Source organism: Lissotriton vulgaris, chromosome 2_1, assembly GCF_964263255.1.
Source record: "Lissotriton vulgaris chromosome 2_1, aLisVul1.2, whole genome shotgun sequence".
Taxonomy (NCBI): Eukaryota; Metazoa; Chordata; class Amphibia; order Caudata; family Salamandridae; genus Lissotriton; species Lissotriton vulgaris.
In genome coordinates, this window is record NC_141687.1 from 1,448,302,249 (window position 1) to 1,448,329,849 (window position 27,601).

General features: G+C 45.4%; 1 protein-coding gene across 1 annotated transcript in view; it reads right to left on the reverse strand.

The window, feature by feature from the left end:
• Window positions 1–18,950, reverse strand: part of RAB3GAP1 (RAB3 GTPase activating protein catalytic subunit 1) — a 465,696-nt gene extending 446,746 nt beyond the window's left edge. The window contains exons 1-3 of the mRNA XM_086954315.1: window positions 18,888–18,950; window positions 18,718–18,773; window positions 9,480–9,555 (exon numbers count right to left, since the gene is read on the reverse strand). Coding sequence (XP_086810441.1) covers window positions 9,480–9,555; window positions 18,718–18,773; window positions 18,888–18,905 — 150 coding nt within the window. The 5' untranslated portion in view covers window positions 18,906–18,950. The remainder of the gene's footprint in view (window positions 1–9,479; window positions 9,556–18,717; window positions 18,774–18,887) is intronic.
• Between the last annotated feature and the right edge of the window lie 8,651 nt (window positions 18,951–27,601).

A 27,601-nucleotide genomic window follows, 5' to 3' on the forward strand; every position in this document is an offset into this window, starting at 1 on the left:
CAGAAGAGGCTAGGTTTGGCCACCCCTCTTGGCACGACGGTCCAAGGGACCTTTGAAGGTACTGCGACTTGTTTTTTTTTTATCTCCTACATACTCCTCATGCGAGCTAAGATGGTAAAGACAAAGGTGAATCCAGAGCTACCCCCTCTACTTTAAATGCCTACATTAGAAAGCAGTGGGAGCTCTAGACAAAGAGACAGCCCACGCAGAACAATGGATATCCATTACCACGGTAAAGACACTTGGGCCAACGACATCCCTGGAGCGCCTTCAAGCCACTGGTAATGTGCATTCACAGAGCCACACTTCAGATATAATACCTGTGCGACCCTTGCACACTCTATGAACAGACCCCTCCCTACTTTTGAATCCTGATGGTGCACAGGATAACAGTACTTTGCTTAGATCTCCCTTAAATAATATGCCCCCGGGCCAAGTGGAAGTGGTGTCAAGGCCCGAAGAAAACAGCACCTACTCCTGAAGTGGCCATTGGGTCCGTGTGTGGTCGCTGTCCATTACATAACAAGTTTGTGGGCGACATGGAGAAGTTGATGGCAGGCCTACTTGAATCTATTTCCAAATGATGTGGAGCAATCTAACACTGTTGCATCTTGAGAGTCTTTATCCCACTGGAACAGGTACCATCAATGCGCAGTCCGAGGGTGCACAGTCTGTTTCCGCAACGTCTATATATCGTGATAAACCGATGAGGTCAGGAGAAAAGGGCTACATAATGGGCAGTACTGACTACAAGCACACCAAACAATGTTTCAGCTCACCCTGCCATAAGGCCACCCAATACAAACGAAACACACTATCTGGAGAAGGGGCCTTTACAGGTTCTACAAACAACCCCAATTACACCCCCCTGGAATGGCAGTCCAGAAGCCCACTAACAAAAGTCTCCCTGATCGTGCATCCGGTAACCATGTGCCAGTCCCTGGAAATGGAAATAATAATGGTAATGAGGGGGTTGTCTGACACTACAACTATAAACTTAACACCAGCTTATTGCTACTATATGACAGTCATGACCAATATCCCTCCCCTGACCCAGGTACGATTAAGGCGCCATTCCAGTTAAGGAATAAAGTCGTGCACTGGCTGCACTCTAAAATTTGTATTTTAGATTGCCAAAGCTGACCAAATTCTGATGACACAGAGTGGGTTGGATCGACACCACCAAAAAAGTGTTCAAAGGGGGTCTGCATTAGCATCAATTTTAAACTACTTAGGTATGCAGGAGAAACATTGACAAGATCATCACAGCTTTCCAGGACTGGCAATAACATTATTCTCTTCCCCTTACGTTATTTCTATTGTTATGTATGCCATGAAGTGAAGTCCTCTTTTATCTGATCCCGTAGTAAGCAAAATGACACCCAACTTTCAGTGGCTGTTAGATCTGGGGGTCTCTAGTTGGCAATGGTTATCACCTTTGTCCAAATAGGGACCCTTACTTCTAAGTCAGGATAAGGGGATTACACCCCTTAATAACCCCTGCTCACCCCCTTGGTAGCTTGGCACGAGCAGACAGGCTTATCTCAGAGGCAGTGTGTTAAGCATTTGTGAATATACACAGTAATACAGTGATAACACTACAGATGGACACAACACAGGTTTTATAAAAATAAGTATTCTTTATATAGACTTTAAACACAAGACCACAAACAACAAAAATCCACAATACTACACTTAAGATTTCTTGAAAGATTATTAAAGTCTCTTAGTTCAAGTTGTTGGTAAATGCGACAAAGTTCTCAACAAAGTACCTGGATGCGGAACGCAAAGTGAACAAAAGGCGAGATGCGCTGGTTCCGTGACCCGGGGGAACGGTTGCGTGCTTCCTCAATGCTTGCGCAAAGTAGGTCGTCGTGAGCCTTACCGGTGAAGAGGTGATGCGTAGATTCTCGGCCTACGGGTCCGTTGCGGTTCGCAAGATGGCGCCTTGATGCAATGCGATGATCCGGTTGCGATGAGAGAAGATGGCCCCCTTGGTGCGGCGAGGAGATGACGATGTGATGACGATGCGATGACGCCCTGGCAGCCTTACGACGACTCTGTACTTTGGACTCACGATGGCGTCACGCTTCTCTGGTGATGCGACAGCAGACAGCTTCGATGAACACACGCTTCCAGGGAGATGCGACGAAGGCTCGCTTCTTCGGCGTTGCGATGATTTCAGCTGCGGCGGCAACACGCTTCTTCTCGATGCGCCGCGCTTCCAGCTCCCAGCGGCACGCAAGTGACTGGAGTCAGAATTCCCATCAAGGAAATTCAGGAGGGAGCTGGAGGTGAAGTCTTTTGTCCCGGACACTTCAGCAGGAGGCAAGCACAGTTCAAGCCCTTGGAGAATATTCGGTAGATGAAAGTCCTTACAAAGTTCCTTCTCCAGTCCCTTGGCAATAAAGCAACCACAGCAGGCCAACCCAGCAAACAGCACACTCGCAGAAGGGCAGTCCAAACTCTTGCAGCTTCCTTGGTTCTTCTCCTTGGTAAAAAGGTTTCTTGTTCCAGAAGTGATCTAATCTCTTGGGATCAGGGTCCCAATATTTATACCCCAAAATCCTTTGTTCTCTGAAGACAGAGAGGCCTCTGCCTAGTCCAAACCAGTTCCTGAGCACTTTGTTTACATGACTCTCTTCTTCCCTTCACTGTGCAGGGCAGAGACATCAGCCGCCCCACAGGAGGTGGAGCCAGCACAGGGGAGGGAAGATACAGCTCTGGAGCACTCTGTTGACATGATTCCTCCTCTCCTTTTACAGTGCAGGGCAGAGACATCGGACAAACCACAGGGGGTGGAGCCAGCATTGTAGAGGGAAGGCCCAGCCCTATTCTGGTCCCAGGTGTAACTCCTCCCTCCCATCTGGATGCAGATCTCTCTATTCACCACTGGGCTGCCCCAGCCTGTCTCCTGGAATTCTCCAGCCCGGTCACACACAAACCCAGACAAGGAATACACAACCCAGCAGAGGCAGACTCAAATGGTTAGGCAAAAAAAAACCTGCTTTCTAAAAGTGGTATTTCAAACACAGAATATTAAAACAAACTTTACTAATAGATGTATTTTATTATTCTGAGTTCAGGCATACTAAATTCGAAGTTCTACCATGTTCCCTGAGTCATTTAGGATTATAAGAATGTAATAATCTTAACTGCCCATTCTGGCCTATGAGAACAGGTAGCCTTCATTAGTGAAAACCGAAAGTGGCTGTAATTCACTATTAGAACATGCTACACACAGCTGAGCATGTCCTACCTTATACTTACAATGCACCCTGCCCTCGGGCCTACCATAGGGGTGTCTAATATGAAGCAAAGGGAAGGCTTAGGGACTGGTAAGTGGGTGCACTCGGCCAGGTCGACATGGCAGTGCTAGACTGCACACAGGAATTGCAATGGCAGGCCTGAGACACATTTTACAAGCTGCTTCTGTGGGTGGCACAACCCGGGCTGCAAGCCCACCAGCAGCATTTGATTTACAAGCCCTGGGCACACATGGTGCACTGTACTAGGGGCTGACAGATAAATCAAATAACCCAATCATGGAATCCAATTAATACATCAATTTAAAATAGGGAGCACTTGCACTGTGGCACTGATTAGCAGTGGCACAGTGTCCAAAGAATAAATCCAGCAAAAACATATCAAAACAGAGGAGGCAATCCGTCAAAAATGGAAGGCTCATGCCAATGATGTCAGGTCTAACAGTGGCCATCCCACTTTCTGAAAGATTTGAATGTCTGGGATCATTACAGGAGAATGCTTGACTTAAGATTGATAATGATATCGTACGTTTTGATAATTTTGGCTAGAGCTAATGAGCAGGGCTCTAACACACTTGTCATTGGCCCCAAGTGTCCGTCTAATCCAGCAGTTTCCATTTCCACCTTACGACTTAAACCAAGAAAGATCCTACCCATCTGCCCTGATGTCCCCTATCAATCTGACCCTTCTGTTGCACACAATCATTCTAGTTTTAGGGAGACATTTTCTTTTGCTACATGGAAAGTGAGCGGGCTGTGAAGCAAGTTGAACTCCCCTGACTGCCGTAAACTCAACCTAGACTCCGATGTAATATGTATTCAGGAGACCTGGTGTATGGCATCTACATTAGTTGAGGGGTTCACATCGTTCTTCCTGGATGCCACACCATCTCCAGCACGCAGGCCAAAGGGGGTCTACAGATCTCAGTCTCCAATTTATGACATGCCACCACTAGAAGTCTAACAACTGTTTTAACCTATGCCCAACTATTTTGGTTATCACTGAAAAATGGAACTGATTTAGATGCATTTTTATAACAAGGTTTTTGATTCATCCTGCAGCTCAGTTGTGCATGCACTAGATATGGGGTTGGAAATATTTATACAACCAATCTGTTCTAAATTCATTATCCTCTGGCTAGGTGATTTTAATATCAAGAAAAGCCCCCTTTCAGCAAAACCGGTTTGTGGTGTGACCAACGCTGTGGGGGACAGAATACCAAACTTCCACCATAATGACTATGGAAAAGTATTGAATTCCCCGATCTTTAAATATGATCTTTACTCTTAGAGAATAGCTGTGAGGATACTAATGATTCAATCCCCTCCTTTATTGGCAGAGATGCACACACAACCATCCATAATGTTTTGCTCACTGCCTCTGAAACTTATTTGGTCTGCCCTATTAAGGTTATCCCAACTCCTGTGAGTGATCACAATCCTATAGTTTTAACTTTGGCAATCCAGGCCCATCACACCAAAGGCTCTATGTGGGTCTCCAATATCACCCGTTAGGCCTAATGGCGTTATGATCGAATGGGCTGGGGTGGATCCAAGTAAGGTTCTGCTGGATTTTTCTAACCATGACATCTGATGAAATGGGCTACTGTTTAGATAATTAGGTTAACGACCTGGAGCTTCTAAATACCTTTGGTCAAATCCCTAGAACCCTCAGCTCATTAGTGTTAAGACGCCCTAGAACTAGCAATACAGGGAAAAGAGGGTGGCTTGACCATTCGTATACTCAAGCATCTAAACTTTTAAGGGAGGCCTTTTATGATCTCCCCAGGGATTTGCCAAACATTAAGCAATTGTGCAAAAAAAGTATGTATTTGCTAGCAGGAAAAGGGTATTGCAAGAAGAAGCATGTTCTAATCTAAACTAAGGTGTATGAGACAAAAGACCCTGTTCTTTTCTTGAAAATAGTGAATGCCCCCTTTTTAAAGGATGAGTTCATGTCCAAACTGAACTCTTTCGTTTCTTGTGAAACACGAGTCTCTCATTTTAGGGGCATGTTTGATTCATCTATGATGGATACTCCACCCGATAGGGCCACCGGAGATATGCTCAAATCACAGGCCCCCTTATTCATCACTTTGGAGGAGGTCCTCCTTGCAATTAACACAAGTGCTGGGGTAAAGGCGTCAGGACCCAATGGTGTGCCAGTAGATGCATTTAATTTTGAGTTATGAGGACCCATTTTGACTAGGGTAGGGAATGAAGCCATGGAGAGTACACTTCCCCTGCCTTGGGCTATGCCGATCATATCTAAACATTCTAAAAAGGGAATGAATCCCACCACAAGTGTTACTGCAACCTCCTTCCTTGATCCGTCACATAAATTGATGGGCAAGGTTCTCCTACAGATACTGGAAGATTAGGCAGAGTCTAACTCAAATACCTCTGATGCACGATTTGGGTTCAGGAGAGGCCAGGGGAATGTGGAACAATGCACAAGTCTCGAATTAATTATTGGGAAATATACTAAAGCATAGTTCCCTCCATTTCTGTTTCGCTGCACTCATCAGTGCTTTCGATTTGGTTAATCATACGCTACTCTGGTCTACATGGATTACCCAGGGTGCTCCTAAGAATATAATACATTTTGTTGCACACCTCTACGGAAATCTATCTGGTACAGTGCGTTATGGCCCCAATGGGGGATGGTCCCCCTCATTTAAAATCAAGAGGGCAATTGGACAGGGTTGCTTACTAGAAAAGCTCCTTTTTTCACTCTTTATTAACGGGGTAAATGACTCCCTTCAGACTGTGCAGGCGATGCACCCGTAGTTGGTAGGCGCCCTGTACCTATTTTATTGTAAGCTGATGATGCTGTTTTCTTATCTAGGACACCTGTCAGCTTACAAAAATTGATGGATGCTTTTGGGCACTTCATGGACTCCAGAAATATGAAAATTAACAAGGCAAAAACCTTTACTATGGTGTGTGGGAAAGTGCAGAAACGCAAGACCTTCAATATTTTTGTCACTGGAAACACTTGCGGTAGATGGGCAAGCACAAAGAGGCTGCAGGCGAATTCGGGAAGTCCACAATTAGCAAACCCAAGGTGGGTTTTGGATCTGGGGGAACATGCTGGCACTATTGGCCCATTTCAACTTTCGCGAGGGGGCATGGGTGCAGTGGTGCTTTCCGGTGTCTAGTTTTTAGTAGTCGAGTCCTTACAGCTCGGGGTGCCTGCAGGATGCAGTAGAGCAGCTTCGCTACTCCACTGTAATTTCTGGGTCTTGGGTGCAAGCTGGAAGTCCTCCCAGGCTTTTGGGAGCACTGGCAGCTACAGAACGATTAGACTTTTCTGCTATTTTCGAGGACCTCAGGCAAGCTAGGAGGGTGTGCGCCAAGTCAGTTACTGGTCTCTGTTCTTGCAACTCTTCTGTGTCCGTTGTATTCTTTCAGGTCGGCAGGATCTAATTTCCTGGTGTCAGGGGCTACCCATAACAATAGATTTAGGCGTGTTAGGGGAGTGTAGGGTAACAGTCAATTGGATACTTACCCCTGGGGTCACTACACCCCCCATATGATCACTTCATGTGGGAAGTGGGCATAACTTGTCCCAGAGTTCCTAAATCTGCCATCACCAAGATGGCAAACTTTTAATTTCCATGACCACATCAGATTACCCACCTAAGGGGTGAACTAGCCTGAGGGTGGACACGCCTCTATAACTACTCATTTTCCCATCTATCCAGGGGTCAAATGGGAGGCAAGTCAGATTTGCATACAAATGGTGGCGGGCCCTTTGAAGCTCCCTGCCTTGGAATGCTAATGTACAGGTCATCCTGCTTAGGGGGGGGTGCCCTCTGGGTGCATGCTTTAATAAATCCATCATTGGAATCAGTGTGGGTTTATTAATACATGATGTTTGATACCAAACACCTTTGGTTTCAGTCAAGCCATAATGTAGCTGGATAAACTCGTTTTAACCAGTGTCCAGCAGATGTACTTAAATGGCTTCCCTGGTCACTTGCACTGGCAGTAATGGAACTGGACAGCACAGGGGTAACTCTGGTGATGCCTCTATGTCCACACGTATGGTATAGTGCAACCTTCCTTGGAGCTGTAAGGCCTGCTGTACTACCTATACTGCATGCAGTGTCTGCAGGCATGGCACACAGGGATGTGTGCCATTTCATTTTTTCACTTTTGTCTGCACCAAGACACCCAGCCTGCAATAGGGTGGCACAATACATGCTGCAGCACTTAGGAACCCTCTTTAATAATCATGCCCTAAGTAGCTGGGGTACCATTTAATCAGGACTTACATGGGTATCAGAGGCATTGCCAATTAGGGAAACAATTGTACAGTTTGTGGGAAAGAGATCTGGCACTAGGAGCCTGGATAGGCGGAACCCAGTGCACTTTGTGTGTAAATTTCAGAAAACACCAGACAAAAAGTGGGGGTGACCATGTCAAAAAGGGGAACTTTCCTACATTGGTTGATGTGATTTTTTATTTGGTAGGACCTGCATTATTTCCTGGGCCTTTTCAGGGATTGTGGTATTTGGACTATTTTTGGGCTATCAAGTTGAGTGCAACAAAAAAATGTGTTGTACCAATTACTGGGCTGTGACCGAGATCCACTAAGGGAATTTCCTCTCAGAATATCTGATACTTGAGTATGTGCGTTAGTGTCCAAATGAACAAGCTTTATGGTCACAGACACAATGCCTATGGCTATAAAACCAGTGTAAGACTGAAGTAAATTTCGGGTGTCAATAATCATTGATGGAAAGAATTTACCTTGCCAAGACGATCCATCTTCCTTTGTGTGTTCCAAGTAATGCAAGTGATATCCTAAAACGTTTCTTTAAATATTAGGACATGTGATTATCTTCGTTTTACTAGCGCAATGACACAGTTGAAGCACCGCTGTAAATATTGGCACTTCCATCTACCTAGAATGGGCTTGATGAATCTAATAATGAAACGGATTATCAGGTGGAGGTTTACAGCCTCTTGTGGATTGGTTTTGACCTGATCAGCTGGAAGGTGAAAATGGATCAAAGAAGACTAGTACTACCTGTGTCTCCCAGCATGGTGAGGAAATGTGTGTGTGCCTACAAAGCCTGGTATGCAAAATCCACAGGGTAAGGCGGAAAGCAGCCCTTACTGGAGGTGACTGTATTATGTACGTATCAGAGTCCATTACCTGACAATCTGATCTTCATTGGAGAAAACAACATCACATCTTGTGAAACGACTGGTGGTGATGCGCCAATTGTATTCAAAAGGTTGCTTTATTAGCTTCGATATTGTATGGTTCAATATGCGTACTGTGGAGAGGGTTTCTGCAGTTTGCGCCCCTTGAGGATCGACCCGAAGCATTTGAATGGGCGTCTAGTAGATGTACAAGACTGACATGGCAAATACATCTTTGTTATTGTTAACAGCAGGGTGGGTTATCAACACACTGCATAGTGAAATTAGGTGATAGATCGTAGGTTACAGTACTCGTGGGAAACTAATTTGGCAGACAACTCTCAGGTGCTGAATAGTATAGAGCATTTGAGCACTTCATACATACTACTCACAAGTGCAAATTAAATATAAATACCTCATGGAAAATGGGGGAATATTAAGAAGATGGTGGTACATTAGTTTGTGCTGACTGCCTATGTGTAATCAAGCCCATATGTCCTGCATAGCTACTTATTTTTTTTGTAAAAAGTTTTATATAGTGCGAACTAGACCCGAGAAATCTGGTATAAGAGCGCTTTACATGAGCACCAGTTTCGTTACATGAGGACACATTCATCATGTTTTGTTAGGCACGGGAATCAGCCTAGAATCACATGATGTTGAGCGTCATTGCAGAGACTCTAACCCGGTTCCCCAGCTTCGAGGACGACAGCTCTAGCCGTAAGGCTACATCCTCTCCCCTTCTCTACATCCTCTCTACCTTGAACCCTGAAGCGAAGACATAGATCTATCATCCCACTCATCCCTTGCCAGACACTGCCTTGACTGCTAGAGCAGTAATTGTGTTTAGGTGTGATACACTGTGTTTCTGGTCATGGTATGCAACTTTAATAAACACTCAATAAAAACACTTGTAGATATAATTTCCCTACATAAACTAATCTGCTCAACTGAATACCAACAATGATTGCCAGATCGATTCTCGTTAATTTTTACAAACATTACCATCTTGTATACCATTACATGTGATGTTTAATGAGGCAAACAAACTCATACCTTCTCTGGAGATTTCCTTGGAGAGTTTCCAATCAATTTCCAATCATTCAAAACCTCTTCAACTTTCGAGATGAATCTGAAAAAAATTGTGCATCCTGCAATCATTGTTCGTGCAACTGCAAAAATATTTTTAACATTGTCGCCACACTATTGCCCACAAATCACCCAGTGTCCTGTATTCTCACACATAAAGCTACCTGAAGAGAAGTACAAGATGGCTTACTTGAATGATTGATTCTTACAGTAAAAAACACAAATGTGCGACACCTTTTATAACATGCGGGTAAAGAGCACTGCTAAGATTTTCTCTAACTAGTTATCTCACAGCATAAAATGTAAAAAATATTTTTGGTTTAGGATTATTGCAATCGATTGGCCACTTTGGAGAAAGAAGGCAACTATAAATGATCTTGCTCTTACATTACTATAAAACCCAATTGGTTCAACTGAGGTAATGCAGCATAACAAAGTCCTGAACAGATTTGTCATTATCAGAAGGCCACAGTATACTCTAAGGAACAAGTGACCTGTTTTGCTCCCATTAGATGGTCGAATACTACCGAAAGGAAACAATAGAAAAAAATAATACTAAAAAGAACTCTACATTTCCACCTGCACAGTTCAGAACAAGAGACAGCCCAGAGATATTGTCAGTTGCATACTACTGGAAAACATTTTATCGTTGCTGCTACTAGAGCTGGATTTTTCTAAATTGTCATTGAATTTATCTTTTGAAAATTGGCAAACCTACTTATTATTTTGAATCTCTTGCTGAAACGGTCAATACAAACTGTAAGTTTTATTTTCAACATATATTTTGACAAACAAGAATATAACATACAAGTCGAAGTGAATGCTTACAAAATAACAAGTCTCTGTTTTTTTATACAAATATATCATTAGGGCCCCCGGTTTTATGGCATTTTTTTCCACACTTGTGTCTGTATTTATCCATCTTCATTTTTTGGCCAGCTTATTGGTATGTATTCATATTTATTTTGTGTTTTAAGAATACATGTAGTGGGAACATGGTGCATTTCCAAATGTATTTAACTGATAAATATGTACTTTGAGGCCTGTTGATTTCAGCAAATTAAACAGCCTATACAGAAGAACACTACATCCACATGTACATATTAGCAATATATACAAATATAGGTTAACATATGGCAACATTTAAGGAAATCTCATCCTATTTTTTAACTCCCCATGCTGATTATCAGCTCAGATGTTGATTTGGAATTCTTAAAGGACATAGTTGAAAGTCATTCACAAGAAGCATAATTTTCTGCTTTTTAAAATAAATAGACAGGAAACACTTTGTTTTCTGTCTGTATTTATCTGTGAAAATCAGTAAAAATTGAATACTGGGAGTATAATATACTGGGGAGTGCGAGAGAACTTCACAAGCTAGTAGACCTTGAGCTTGTTTTATAGAGATAAGGAGGAATCAGTAACATGCAAAAAGCTGAAAGCATTTCAATGTATAGTGTGGAGAAAGCCGATCTGGTTGTGGTTTCTGAGGCTCAGTGTCTCTTGTAGTTTTACCACGAGTAAGCGCTTGACGGAGAGAAACATGTTGGATTTTTAACAGTGTATATGACTTTTGTTGCTATCTCTATAACTAGTAAATAAAATTATTTTTAAAAAATCCAGAGATACTGGCATTTTGTGCTGTCTTTTTTCGAATCATAAAGCAATTTCCTTACTTATGTAAAAGCTCTGGAACTTTCTACAGTAGCTGGGTTTATTTCGCGTTTGAACGGGCCGCTGATTTTGGAGCCAAGTCTTTGGTACACTGATGTGGCATTATTCACAGTGGTCAAGCTGGAGTTGGAAATGGTCTGTCTGCTATGTCAATGTGCTTGATTACTTAATTCTTTGATCTCCGGTAGCCTGTGATGAGTTAGCGTTTACTGTTTCCAATCCGACAATACAACACAGTGTGGTGCAGCCTTTACAGTGTTGGCTTTATTTCCCTGCCTGCTTGAAGTCTACTAACGACGTGCTGCGTGGCATGCATCCGGCTTCATAAGAAGATTGATGGTGCATGCAGCACAGCAGGAGAATGAGTAGGTGAATGAAGGTAAACCAGAAAATGAGGAAAAGGGTGTGAGTGTCCTAGGGGAGAAGATAGGCCTGAAAGAGGCGCCACAGGAGGAGAAAGCACAGTGCAAGTGGACCATGAAAGTAGGAAGGTAGGCACAAAGTATGCCGATTTTCTATTGCCTGCTCTAAATAAAAGCCCATCACGCATTCCATCCATTGTTGATGTCAACACTGTGCGTGGAAATAACAAGAAACAGCTGAAAGGTAACCAGTTAACACAGATGTGTATTTGCACCCCGTCAGCAGTACTTTTAAAAGTTCGGATTAGGGGTACCCTGAACAAACTGTAAACACTATACAGCAGGTGTTAGATTACGTGACAAGAGCAGCAAATCCATATTTACATTAAAAAAAAAACTCTGGAATCAAGCATTTAAAGTTATTTGGTGTAATACATTACTAAATCTAGACTTTTGACTAATTTATTTTTTTGAGATTTTAATCGATCAGTATGTAATTAAATAAATACATTGCAGATTAGGCCAATCCAGGTTGCCCTCCTACCTCAAATTATAATCTAAAAAAACAACAGACCTTTGGGCGAGAGGCCCTTTTGTGGCATGCCCTTCAACACTATTGTTCAATCATCATTTGGGGTTGCTATGCGACACTGAAGATTAGCAATGCAGATTATGGCTCTGTTGTGGTGATGCTATTTTAGTGCCACAACACTGTTTGCACTTTTGGAGTAGCAATGGATGCACTGCCTTCACAGTGCTTTTCTGGTAGGAACGTACTCAACTAATAATGTATACTGTCCTGCTCAATAAGAACTGGGCATTAAATATTGGGAATACACCAAGAGATGTTAGTAAAGTTATAGAAATTAAAAATGGTGGTGCTATCACAATATTTTGAACAAAAGTGCAAAAAAGTAAAGAAATCTAAGGACGAGTAGATGCAAATACCTCACTCCACGTACTGCAGGGTTTACCTCATTTATTATTGTATCAAAAACAGATTTTAGCTGGTGATGATTTAGGAGTAGTAAGTTAGCATTGCCAGGTTACTGAAAAGTAGTGGGACATATAGAAATGTGAGGTAATCTAATTATAGGGTCTATGTTTAGCATTACGCTAATTGAGTGCTTATGAGCGAAGTCTAGAGCTGCACTCTCCAGATATGCAGTCTGTAACAGAACAAATGTGCTCTTCCCAACAGTACACTGGGCTAGATGTAAGATGATATAACTACTGTGTGCATTCGCCAGATCTTTATTTTCTGCACTAGCGGTGCCAGTGGCCAATCTTTTACTGGCAGTGCTGAAAATAAGTTGAAATCAGCAATGGCATTATTTTTCTCTTTTGAAATATAAACACAAAAAAGCAATCAATAAATCACTTCCGAAATATTTCAGAACTGCCGGATCATTCATAATTGATTAAAGCAAACAGAGGTGCGTCAGTCATGCAAAACAAGCACTGGAAAAACTTACAGGTTTGGCACTGGCTGCCAACTTTTGGCTTTGCCAATGTTTATTATTAGTTTTTGTAAAACTGTACAAGTGGATATGAGAGAGTGTGTGCGAGTGCACATATTGCAAGAGTAAAATGCAATCACTCAAAGAGAGGTAAACCATTGGCTGAAGTGAATTGATCCTGTGCTATATTGCTGTGGTGGGTGGAACAAAAATGTGAATGGCACACTGACAGGCAATGGATGAAAAAAGCTGGCTGAACACCCCATAAATATATTGTACGTAATTGTATTAAATTAAATCAATCAATCAATATAAACTTTATTCGGATAAAAAAAATGCATATCCATAAAAGTACAAAAACAGAAAAGCAATTAGGGAATCATATAAAATTAAAATTGGACCTCCAGTAATACAGTGCACAATCTAATAATGAGGCAGATCATTAAAAAGACATTTGACAATTCAGGTTAAAAACGTGAAACAGTGCTATAATTCTGCAGGGGCGCATAGAGTTACGAGTGCGCACCGCCGCCTTCAAAAAAGAGCCAACACGAAAAATGAATTCATCGTCACTTAGAGCAATCACCATCCCATTAACTGTCTTATAATCAATCTCACATGAAGCCTTAAAATATGGAATCAAGAACCTTTTGGTGAGAATTAAATAATAAGAACAGAAAAATAAAAAGTGCAGCATCGACTGTTTGTGTTGGTTATTGCACGGACAGGTTAAAAGGTCAAGGTTAGGAATAAAACCCACAGGAAATTAGAGCATAAATGTCATTGTCAGTCCTCAGCCGAAAGACTTTATACAATGCATATAGGGTTCTTTGAAGGGATTTACTACTGATGGTACCAAGGTCTGAGGGGTTTACGAATACAGATTCATGGTTCACACTAGCTAAACTTTTGTGAACCGCAACCAGCCGTCCATCCCCCTGTGCATTTCAGACAATCTAGGATTATCTCTCTGGTAAATTGGGCAGCTGGGTTTCTCCAGATTCTCAACCAGAAAAGGGCTGGGCGTGCCTTAATGTAGTCTTCAATGTATGGCAGATTTAATCCACAGTGACTAGCATAATTAGATGATGAGATGGGTGCACCCAGGATTTTACGACAAAATCTATTCTCTTCACCCTGGAAGCTAGCACTGTTAGTATGCCCCCAGACTTCAGCACCGTAGGTTGCAACTGGTATACATTGGAGTCTGAAGATCTTAATAATTGAGGGCACCACCTCTCTATTCCTTGGCTTAAGAAGCCCAAGTATCGTGTTAATAGAGTTTATGAACTTCCTCCTACAATGGGCCACGTGATCAGTCCACGACCCGTTAGATGCGAATACCAAGCCAAGGTATGGGAAAGTGCAAGTGCTCTGTAAACAATTAGTATTTAAAACTATAGATGAGTTCAAATGCTTCTTATACGCACACGCCATTAAAAAAGATTTTTTGAAATTGGTGCATAGATTCAGGGCTGCCATAAACTCTACGAAACCACAGACCAAGGAGCGGAGAGCTTTAGGGGGGGCGCCCCATCAGCACTGCATCGTCGGCATATAACAAAGCAGAGAGTTTATTACCATTGATAAGTGGGACATCCTGAGTTAGTGTTACCAGAGACTTGTTTAAATTATTAAAGTATAAAATAAATAGGAGGGGGGCCAGGACGCAGCCCTGCCTGACCCCTCTTCCTACCTCAATGGCTTTGGAGACCTCACCATCCCTGCTAATGCGCACCCGGGCGTGTAGATCTTTGTGCAAATAAGCGTTGCATCCCAGGCTCTGGTCAGTGGCCTCCTCTACCTCAGATAAATCAATCTGGACCGTAGTAACTGGTATGATCTCTTCAATAGGAGTGGGAAGAAGTAGGGGCAGCATAGATCTTTCTAAAATGAGCCATCCAAGATTCAGTGGAAATATTGCAGCTGATTGACGACATACAGTTTCCCAGAGACCTCATGCCTTCAACAGCCAGCCAAAACTCCTTGCCATTTTTTACTGTTGGCCCGAACGAGGTTGTCCCAATGCTCTTTTGTAATCTCCTCCTTTCTAATTGCAATGGCTCTCTTATAATTCAACCCAAGTGATTTAATGAGAGAGCTGTCTCTAGGTTTATTGGCAAGCTCCCTGCGAAGGGCTCTATAAGCTGAGGAGCAGTCAGCATTAAACCAGCCTAGATCTAAATGAGTTTTCTTATTGGGCCTGGACAACAAGGATTTAATACCGGTACAGAGCTCTGAGAAAGCGCCAACTACCTCGGGGTTACATTCTCCAAACGTCAAACAGGTGTTAATCAGGTCGGGGTAAGATCTTACCATCCTATTAAATACTGCTTTGTTATCTATACCTCTCCAAACCAGTCTAAGGTTGTCAGTAGTTGGAGTCAAATCACTGGCACCCTGCAATTTGTCATAAATTGGCCTGGACATAAGGCTCAGAGTCAGATTGATTGGGTTGTGGTCCCCCTGGTGTGTTGGAATTAACTCTGCTTTTAACACAATTTTCTAGACAAGCAGTAATGAAAATGTAATCGATAGTAGAGGCTGAACCCCCGCCTCTATAGGTGGGTTCCATGTGGCCATCCCTAGTGGGTACTGCTGCAAGCTCCATGACATCTAAGAAGTTGTAGACACTTACGGGCTCGTCTACCTCTGGTGGCTCTGAGTTCATTAGGGGAATAGGCAGTCAATCTTGGCAATCTAAACCTGATAAGCGCATAAATCTATTAAGTAAGGAAAAAGGCCGGGGGGGACAGGACGTGTCAGAGCGGAGTGCCTCTGGTAAGGGCTTATAAAAATAGCCCAATGGTAAGGCCCAGATACTGGTAGTTAAATTAGCCTGCTCCTCCTGTAGTAATAGTATTGATTTTGCCACAGAGGGTCTGCAGAAGTTAATAACTATACAGTCTCCCGTGATATATTTTGGGGACGTACCCACCCATCCTACACTCCATACCATAACGATATTCTCTATTAATGACGCTCTAAACCTTTTGTGTTTGGAGAGCCAGTCCAAGCTCTTGTAGTGTAATTGCTTCCATGATTCTGTTTGGTCGGCCCTTAGGGGAGGGGGGGGGGGGGGGGACACCTGCTAAAACCACAACATATGGGCACGCTTCCGGGGGTAGATTTAATACCTCCCTATTGCCCCTATGGTCTAACAAACAGGTGGAGTCAGTAGCGCCATCTCGCAGTATCTTACCAACAGCATGAGTGTTAATTGAGGCCCGAGAGGGAATACAAGTAGATGGCATGATTTGTGATGCATTTCCTTCAAGAGTTCGAATTTAACCACCATTCACAATATTCATATTTGCCCTACCAGCACCCCCAGGTTCAAAACACAACCGACTTTTGTTACACAGATCACACTGGGTAGACCCTGAATTCAAATTAGAGACATCAATCGGGGTCTGTTGGTGAACTGGGGTGTTATTAGGAGGTATAGTAGGCATTCCCAAATCAGTGGACACAATCATACTGGCATTTACAGGTGGAAGAGTATTACGAATCACAGGCTGAGGAATAGATGGCACAAATTGTGGCACAAGCAGACGATCCCTTAAAGTAGCAAGGAAACTATGAAGTGCAGTCTTAACACTATCAGTGATAGTGTCCACAATATGGCTTATGGCCACTTCACTCCTGTTGCTGCTATCAATAAAGGACAAGTCAGTCTCAGTCTGAGGTCCAATTGAGTGACTGAGGGAATTAATAACTGGTGTGTGTACCCGGGCCACAGCTGTTATATGATTAGTAGGAGGGTGTATCCAAGAGTTCAGTGTAGTACGAGATCAACAAGGATGAGTCGGTTGCTTCCTCTTGGGGCTTACTGCTTTAACTGGCTTCCTTTTACGTTTCGCCCCAATAGGTGCATCAATATTCGTTAGGGTGGCTGATGTGTTGATGTCTGATGCAGGGGCATGGGATATGGCGTCACCTCTGGGGTCCGCATGAGTAATAATGGAATTGCCTAAGTTACTGGTATTCACGTTAATGCCCTCCACTGTTGGAATTGTGGATGGCAGTCGTACCCCCAGGCCAAGAGAGAGGCGCCTTTCAGTCAGTTCAATCTCATTGCTGACGATGCTGACAGCTCTTTCTAGCATACTATCAATGCTTGTTGTGGCAGGCCTAAATGCCAGTTGTCCCACGCGTGGTGGGTGGAACAAAAATGTGAATGGCACAATGACAGGCAATGGATAAAAAAAGCTGTCTGAGCCACACTGACAGGCAATGGATGAAAAAAGCTGGCTGAACACCCCATAAATATATTGTACGTAATTATATTAAAATATCTTGGCTAACGCTGGGGGGTGGGATGGAGCATTGGCAAAGCCAATCGGTATGGCATTCCCTAGTGCAATAGTTTTTTTAGCATGCACATGCCACCAAATAATATGCATATGCCACCAAATAATATCAAAATGCAGCCACTTAAACATCAGCGCCATAAGCTCATAACAAAAAAGTTTAAATTAAAAAACATTTGTTGGGGTGGCCAATCAGATTTCCTTTCAAATATTGAGGCATTCAGTTGTGCCACGCATTTTATTTACCAAGGAAACAAGGACAAATCACCACTAAACCAAGCACTCAAATTGCAGGAAACTACAATGTTACATTGTCAATTAAACACTTTATTGCAGCAACTTTAAAAATGAAACTAAAACAATCACCATCTAACTGTGCACTAAAAGTACAGGCAACATAAACAACCGGTATTAAAAATGTGTATATGTATATATATATATATATATATATATATATATATATATATATATATATATATATATATATATATATATATATATATATATAATACAGCACACTTTGAATCAGCTTTGTCACTGGAGACAAAATCTGGTATAGACAGATGTGAACAATGCGCACTGGCTTTGTGCAGTCCCTTATGAAGAAAGTCAATGAGTAAAGTTGGCTGAGCATTGCCCCATTCAGTAACATATTTTTTATGCTTCCAAACTAGGAGGCTCTCGCTTACATTGGGAACGTGCAATACAAGTATCCCATGTTACGTGTCAAACACTCCCTTCGACCTGTTTTTTGAAGCCAGGAGAATCATGCTGACAAGTCCGATCTCATACTAGCAATGTTTACAATTTCCAGATTGCAACGTGGTATTCACAGGCCTCACAACTAACAAGTAGAGCATAAATGCCAACATATCCAATTCTGGTGGGAGATCCAATTTTTTAACCCAAACATGAATGCATTTTAGCTGTCTCCCGCCTAAGCATGCATCTGCTTTAATAGCACTCAATGAGAAAAGTACATTTCCAGGTATGTTTTTCAAAATCTTCTACGTTCCTGTTCTAAAATGCTGACATGCATGAAGTAGGAACCACCAGGGTCTGGGATACATATGTCAAGGATACCTCATGGAATTTACTTTAACATATCATTATCATCAGGCTGCGTTTACCCAATTGGTTTAATTCAAATGAACCATGACTACAACTCGCAGAATTCACAATTTAAATACAAAACCCCACTACAGGAAAAGTTATGCCCCAGTAACAAGAGTCATCGTAAGCAGCCTTGAAACGCTGCAGTGCTCAGCAGCGGGGTCCCCTTCCTCGGAGACGTACGTTATTTAATGGTTTGGCTGAGCCGCCCTTCCCTAATACACAACGTTACAAGTGGGCTACTGCGCTTTGCATGGACGATGTGGAAAATCCGGGATCCTACCTCTCCCACTCTGAGGCTGTGGTGAAGTCCGTGATCTCGAATACATCCGATTCGGGCTGTGAGGAAAGCAAAACATACACCACTTACTATTGAAAACAATGAGGAAGCCAGCCATGTACGAAAATACAGACGAAGTAAAGCCACAAACACAGCAACTGGGTAGAACTCACATCACTGTCAGCCGCCATCTTGGAAAGTCAGCTGTGTACACTGCGAGTGCGCAGTGCATGGTGGGAACCGGGAAGCGGCTTCTGTGAGGGCTGTGCTGCAAAGCGTCATAGGAGGATGATGTACTCAAGGTGCTTAATTAACATGTGTCAACTGTCCCATTTAAGACAAAGAGGGTTATCTACGAAACTCTTTATTTGTTGCATTCTGGTCTTTGTAATTTTGCACTATCTTATTTTTAAAAAGTACGTCAATGAAGCATCGAAATTGATAAATAACAATGGTCTATACTCGGTGCGTTTGTATTTCACCGTTACCGATACCGGTTTAATGGCATCAGCACTTCAGCTCTAGGATCCGGTCGGTCGCGTTGCCTATTTCTGATATCCCATTGACATTCCGTGCTTATTGACAAAATGTATCACTCTGACTGTTGTGTCTTCTTTTGAACCTTAACCTGTACGTCTACATTTGTGTTTTCTACTCGCCCCTAAACTATTCACATGCTAAAAGGCGAGAACACGAATCAAGATTAGATGTGGAAGGGGGTGTTCTTTTCTGAGCGCCGTGCCTAATCTTTTTTTAGGTCTCGCCTCTCAGGAGCGAGACTATAGGGACTTAAACAGACTTTACCCAACTGGCGATTTGGTGCTGTGCCCGTGCGCTTTTAGGTCAATGCGCAAGCGTATTGACCTAAAATGCGCGTGCACAGCATCAAATTGTCAGCCAACTGTTGCCCAGCTTGGTGCCGCTCCACCCCCTGCGGCATCAAAGGCTTTCACGGCCAGCCGGCCGTTCTTTCAGTTTCACGGCCGGCCGGCCGTGTCTCCTTTTCTTTTAACTTGTTTCTTGTTTCTTTTATCGTTCACTCTGTTTTGCTTTTCCTTTCTCTCGCTATTTGTTTTATTTTTTTATTCTCCCCCCCCCTTTTCACTTTCCTCTGCTCGCACTCTATCTCTTGTTTAAATGTATGTTAGGCTGGGATTACAGTGTGTAAATAAAACATTGATGTCCATTGAGACCCCTTTGCGATTTTATTTTAGGTCTCCTCCAACCCCCTCTCCCCTCCCCGATTCCTTCTAAGTTGTCCTTTTCTCTCTGCCTCAATCTCTTTTTCTTTCACTTCTTCACTGTCGCTGTCGGCCTTTCCTCCTGTCTACTTTTAATTCAATTGTGCATCTTTACCGCTCTCGGGCCGTCTCATCCTTGCTTCTGTGTCCCGCCACATCCCTCTCACTCACTTTGTTTTCCATCTCGCTGCTGCTTTCAAGCATCTCCAAAATTCACCAACACTTCTCGTTTTTTTTCTTTCTTCACCCACCCATTCTCACCTGCCCTCTGCAGCACACAGCATGTTTCTTTTCATCAGCCGGGCGCCTGCTGTGTTTTAGCTTTTCAAATGGCAGCGCGCATTTTCTCACAGCTCTCGCCAGTGCAGGAGTGGAATTGTGCCCTTCACCCTCCTAGCTGTGTCTCTTCCGGGAACCCAACTGCCTCGCGGCGCACCGCAGCTCCCCTTCCCACTTGCTTTTTAAAGTTTCTTGTTTGTTGCACGGGCATTAAATATGTAGGCAGAAAGAAAATTCAACGTTGCCTATGTGGAGCTTACACCGGGAAGGCTTTGGCAAGGGGCTGGGAAGATGGTAAAACTCACTTTCATGCCGGACAAACATAGGGGCTCCATAACAGGGAAGTTTCCAGCAACTGATAAAAGACGCAATAACATGGCTATCAAGTCAAGCACAAATACCTCATAAATCATATGCTTGTCTCCAGGAACTGCATACCTTAGCTGCCCTCGAACCAAGGACTGGTTGGAAAGGTGCAAATAAAAAAAGGTTGAGAGATTTTTTTAAAAGGGACTTAACCAGACTTTACCCAACTGGCGATTCTCCTCACTCTCCCATCACTTTCCCCTCCACCTCTATCCCCACTCTACCCTCCCTCTCACCACTCTCCCCTCTCACAACTCTCCTCTCTCCTGTCTCCTCTCTCTCCTCTCTCTCTCCCCCCTCTCCTCACTCTCCCCTCCCCTCTACCATCTCCCATCTCTCTCCACACTCTTACTTCTCTCTCCTCTACCCTCTCTCCTCTCTCTCCACACTCTCCTCCCTTTCTCCCCTCTTTCCTCACTCTCCCTTCTCTCCCCTCCCCTCTCCCATCTCTCCTCAAGGTACACACGATTGTCATTGAGCAGTAACACAGCATCATTTATACCATTTCGGCATTAGTCAACACCACTAGTTTTTCCCTGTTGTTCTCATCTTCATCTCCCCCATGGTTACTCCTTTCCCAGGTCTATCTCCATTGCTCTGCCTTCCACTTCTCATGCCTCTCTCCCAAACTCATCTTCTCCCTTTCTATACTCAACTCTCTCCCTTTCTATAATCTCAGACTCCCTCTCCTGCTTCTCTCTCTTGCTTCGCTCTTGGGCTCCCTGTCCGTACTTCTCGCCCCTGATACACTCTGTCTCCCTCTCCATGCTTCTGTCCCCTGCTGCACTCTCAGGCTCCCTGTCCGTGCATCTCACCCTTGCTTCACCCTTGGGCTCCCTCTCCATGCTTCTCTTTCTTGCTGCACTCTCTGCTCCCTCTCTGTGCTTCTCTCCCCTGCTGCACTCTCGTGCTCTCTAGAGATGTGGCCTAACAACCAGAGCTGCCATCTAAGTCACGTAAATACAAAACATGTTGCATTCCAAATGCTATAGGTGTCACATTTGCGAAAGTTATAACTATTGGCATTGTAAATGACAAAGCTATCCATTTAGCTATTTTAAAAACCAACACATAAATAAAATATTTGTCATTTACAAGACCAATAGCTCCAACTTTTCTAATGCGAGACCTATTGCATTTTCAATGCTTGTTTAATTTTACAGCCCTGCAATGTACCACGCATCAGGGGTTAGACTAACGCACCACCGTTCTAAATGCATTAGTCACGCATACAGAGCTCACTGACACCTTTATGATTCCCTATAGGCGCTTCAAAAAGCAGGCTCGCCCAGTGCGCTTAATGTGTGTACTGCAGCTTTTGCCTGGGAAGCAATTTAGCTTGCCATGGGTCTGGGAAACCAGTTGTTATGGTGACTGGGTTTTGAGAAAGGAAGGACTCAATTAGAAGTAAATAAAAGGGTTTATTCAGGATACAGTGCAGCAACCCTCAACAGCTGCCCAGTGGCGTAATGAAAAGTGAGGGGGCCTCCCTGCACGGTACTTAGGGAGGCCCCCTCCGGGCTCAATCAGGAGCTCTCCCGGCTGTGCCGAGGGGGCCCCTTGGAGCTAGGGGCCCCCCGCACTGCGTGGGCTGCGGGGGCCTGTGTTACGCCCCTGCAGCTGCCATCAACAGCTCTCCCAGTTCTCTCCTTACTCCAACTGCCTTCTAGAAGTCACAACAGTGGTTGCTAGGATATGATAGTAATGGCACTGCATTATCAATATCAACATGCATAATAACTAAATACTAAGTTAATCATAACATATAAGAAAGAATACAACACTGGGGCAGCAGGGGCGCTAGAGGGCGCACAAGCTGAATGGCCGCACTCTCATGAGGCTCCGGCAGCCTGGCGCTATAATCCGTCATTATCCTGATTGACTTGATCTGGCCCGTCCGAAGACCCCCTACAAGTGCCGAGTGCGTGCTGCTGTGCACTCGGTGAAAGTTTGGTGCTTGGATGTCATTCGGCGACGGAACTGCAGCGAGTTGAAATCTTAGCCTGGAAGACCACTGGCCGCTGTGGAGCCCTGCGGCGGCGTTCGAGGACACTTGACACCGGGACGCACCACGCGGTTCATAGGCCCGAGTGCATCTGCGGCGGCGGACCGCGGCTGCTCCTGCTGTCTCCCGGCCCCGTTTTCGCGGGACACCACTGTCGGTAAGGAGCCTCCCTGCGGACTGGACAGAGGTAGAGGAAAGCGGAGGGGGGATTGCTGGGGGGGGGGGGGCACTGGTCCGCTGGCTCTGAGGCGGTAGTTGAAGGCATTCTTTTGGCGGATCAGACGCCTCACTCCCCCCCCCCCGGCCTACAACACCCCGCCGGGCGGAGGCCTGAGCCGTGGACTCCCCTGCATATGTGACGCTGTGGCCGGGTTCCAGGCGTGGAGATCTGCCACTTTCCACGGGGCCGGGAGGGGCCTGAGACGCTACCGGCTGCACCGCGCCAAGAGTCAGCACACAGCTGCGCTGCCGCTAGGGATCTGCATACATTACACGCTCTTGTTGGGATTAGCGACCATCTCTCCCCTGCCTGCTACCGTTTTTGAAATCACCAGGCCTATATTGACTAGCTAGGGACGCGGCGTGGGCTGCTTGTACATTGAGTTGCCTTATCTGGCAAGCAAGGTCATCACACACTACAGGCTGAGGCTGCTGAGGCCGGCACTTGGTGAGCCAAGACACGTTGTGGCGCGATGGGGAAGCCTGACGGTAGGCAACCTAAACTACAGTTTGAACCAGCAGTGCAGAAAAAGAGCACGCAACACACGGCTGATGGCGGCCCACCTCGGAGCCCAGCTGCGGAGGTATCCCCGCCGGCCGCGGCGGCACCGGACATTACCACAATACTACAGGAGATGCGCCAGGGGTTCGCCACGATCGTGGACAAAGTGGACAGGCTCTCGGCCAGGATGGATGGTATTGCCCAAAGAATGGATGTTCACGAGGAGCGGCTCACTGAAGTAGAGCGCAGAATATCTGATAATGATGACACCACTGCATCTCACACATCGCGGCTGTCGCGTATGGATAACGTGCTGAGAGTAATTGCTGCTAAGAATGAGGAATTGGAAGCGAGAATCCGGCGGAACAACATTCGCGTCACGGGCATACCGGAGACGACCAACACAGGAAAGATGGAGCTCTACATTGAAAAGATACTTATCGCCGTGGTGGGGGCAGAAGCCTTCTCTAACCAATTTATAGTGGAGCGGGCTCATCGATCCCTTGGGCCCCGGCCCAAACCTGGAGCCACGCCGCGTCCCATAATAGCACGCTTACTCAACTATAGAGACCGTGATGTGGCATTGCGGGCAGCGCGGGCAAATCCGACCCTCACGCATGATGGAGTGACATTCTCCATTTACCCCGATTTTACCCCGGTGGTGCAGGAACAGAGACGGAAATTTCTGGGGGTAAAAAAGAAACTGAGAGACCTGCAAATTGACTATGCTCTTTTATATCCTGCCAGACTGCGAGTGACGCACCAAGGAAAGCAACACTTTTTTGTCAACCCACAACAGGTTGAGGACTACATCAAAACGTTGCCGAACCGAGGGAGACCGGCTGCGGGCGCTGACAACCAAGACGACTCAAGCGCCGAATAGTCGGGCACCTGTTTAAAAGTTTTGCTGCATAGATCTGTGCGTGCCCTTGCATCGCTGGCCCTGCCCGGGGCCACACTGGGTGTCACTACTGACTATGGCGACTTCAACGATTCAGGGGGGTGCCACGGACGGGCACGGACTACAGGTGGTAACGTATGCCAGGCACCCACCCCCCCTCTTCCCTTTTCCCTCAGGACAGTGGTGTGAGGGACGTGCTTGCACGGAGCAGGAGACATGGGGGTGGAAGGAAGTGCACCTCAGATGTCCCCTAATGGGTGTGCCCCACGTGACTTGATATCACTGACATTCATGTTGGAATGTTCGGGTAGAAATATGGGAGGGGGGTGGGCTCCAGGTGCTGGCAAGTTGGGGATGCTTCAGTGGGTGGGGGGTGGGGGGGATGTTGTGCGTTATGGGGTTTATGCAGGTTACGGGGCTTGGGCCCTCTTTGCACTTTTGATTGGAGTCCCTATGGTGGGGGGAAGGGAGACTTTCGCTGATGCCATGTTGCATGGTCTGAGACTGTTATGGGCTCTTTGGGTGGGGTGGGATTGTTGCATACTTTTGGGACTGTGTTGGTTTTTGTTTGTTACATGTGCGAAATGTATCGACGAGCTACTTTTACACTTTGATCTGGGTGATTTGCCTTTCAATGGATTTGTGACTACGCCTGTAATGCGCTATTATGGCTCTGCCTTGCCGCAGCTTGCTACGGGGGGCGGCGTTATCCTCTGTGGATCTGGTCCTTTGCTCTTCCTGGGGATGATGATGTATTCACTGCATGACTGTATTCAGCGGGTAGTGGGTGTCCGAGGTGCCACGGCATGGGCTGCGGCCTATGGTTTATATTCCCAGCTGCCTGTATGGGGGACACTGACTTGAATGTCCTTACATGGAACGTGAGAGGGCTGGGGGATCCTAGGAAGAGGAGACAAATACTGGGCTACCTTGACCGCCATAAGATACATATTGCCTTTCTCCAGGAGACACATTTCAAGCCACATGGATTACATCCCTTTGGAAAGAGATGGGCATCACACACAGTCTTCTCCTCATACTCTTCATATGCACGGGGTACGGCTATTTTAGTGAAAAGAAACACGCCCTTCCATATGGCAGGCACGAAGGCAGACACACAGGGGAGGTTTTGCTTAACGTGGGGCAGATTGGGGCGCATGGCTGTCACGCTGGCTAGTTGTTACGGGCCTAATGTGGATGACCCGCAGTATTTCGCTGATCTGTGGGCGGCAATTGTGGAAACAGGGCCACAGCACTTGATTTGGGGGGGGGACTTTAACATCACCCTAAATCCCGCCTTGGACAGATCGCATCCAGCCCCCCATCATTACACTACTGGGAGGGAATTTCTCCGGGCCACGATCGAGGATAATAAACTTCTGGATGCATGGAGGGCTATGCATGGGTCGAAGGGGGAGGGTACACATTTTACTGCACAGGCAAGGTCCTGGGCTAGACTAGATTACATTCTTGTAACACCGCAGCTTTACACATCACTGCTACGCTCAACACATCTCCCCAGAACGTATTCGGACCACTCCCCTGTCCTTATCACACTGCGAGGTGCGGAATTGGGTCCCCCTGTGACGGCATGGCGCATGCAACCCGGGATGCTGCTAGACTCGGAATTTCAGGAAGAGCTTAGAACCGAATGTCTGGAATTTTTTCAGCGCAATAAAGACTCTGTAAACGACGTTGAGACCATCTGGGATGCGTTTAAGGTTACACTAAGGGGTATCTGCATCTCGAAAGGGTCTGGGGTGCTTAAAGCAATAAAGAATAGGCTGAAAACTCTGGAGTCAGAACTTAGGGAGGAGGAGGCCACTCTTCGGGTAGAACCTGATAGCGACACACTAGCAACTATACGGGACAAATTGTCGGAATACGCAGATGAAGCTGCGCGGGAAGTGAAATTTAGGAATAAGCACTGGGTGGCCAGAAGATATGGGGAGGGCGAGAGACCTGGGAAGGCCTTGGCTGCGACGATTAAACTTATGCGATCACCCACTGTCATCCTTGAATTGGAAGCGGCGGAAGGGGTTCTCCTCAGGGACACCACACACATATTGAACGAATTCGTAGGGCATTATAGTGCCTTATATTCCTCAACCCGGTCAGGTGAACTGTCCCTGGACGACTACCTGGAGGATGTGTCCCTGGGATGGCTGAGTGATTCACAGCGTGCTTTCCTTAGTGCCCCATTTGAACTCGACGAAGTGAGAGAGGCTATTATGCATATGAGTTCCGGAAAGGCCACTGGCCTGGATGGCATTCCTATTGAATTCTACAAAACATATATAGACTTCATGGCGCCGGTTCTGCGCGAGGTGTATGAAGACGCTCTGGAGGTAGGCCACCTGCCCGCCTCCATGAGGATCGCCCTAATAACATCCCTTCTCAAGCCTGGGAAACCAGCTGCCCGATCTGATTCGTATAGGCCCCTGTCACTATTAAACTGCGATGTAAAAATTCTCGCTAAGTTAATAGCCACGCGCATTAGCCTTCTGTTGCCTGCTTTGATCCTCCCGGATCAGGCTGGATTTGTTCCGGGTAGGGCTACATCACACAACCTCCGCACTTTTTTTTCGATCTATGACTCGGTGCATGAAGACTTGCCAATGGCAGCCATTTTTCTGGATACCACCAAGGCGTTTGATTCATTGGAGTGGGACTATGTCTTCCGAGTGCCTGGGCGTATGGGGTTTCCACCAAACTTCATATCCTGGATTAGGTTATTGTATACAGATCCGGTGGCCAAGGTCCTCATTAATGGCAAATTGTCCTCAGAATTTACTATCTCCAGAGGAACGAGGCAAGGCTGCCCCCTTTCCCCGCTACTATTTGCCATAGCCACCGAGCCCCTAGCAGCCCGGCTGCGTCAACGTCACTGAGAAAGTGCATTGCGGTGCTTTCAGCGGCAAATACTAGTTTCAATGTATGCCGACGACATCACGCTTTATGTTCGCCACCCTGATGTGAACCTGAATCCTATCCTTAGGGAATTTGTGCGCTTTGGGGTCCTCTCTGGTGCCCAGATTAACTGGAGCAAGTCATGTATATTCCCACTTACAGCCTCGACGCAAAAGTTTGCCTTGGACTATCCGCTTGCCTGGTGTGAGGGTGATTTCAAATATTTGGGGATACGAATAGAGAAAGACAAGGAGGCACTGATGCGGGCCAACTATGGCACTGTCATGGACAAGATCAGTGATAACATCTCCAGATGGATTACCCTTCCATTATCCATGGCTGGCAGGGCATCGCTTATTAAGATGGTTATACTCCCTCAGTTACTTTATCTCTTTTTGAACATACCATTCCACCCGGGGAGTTATTTCTTTCGATTGTTGCGCACAGAATTACTGCGACTAGTG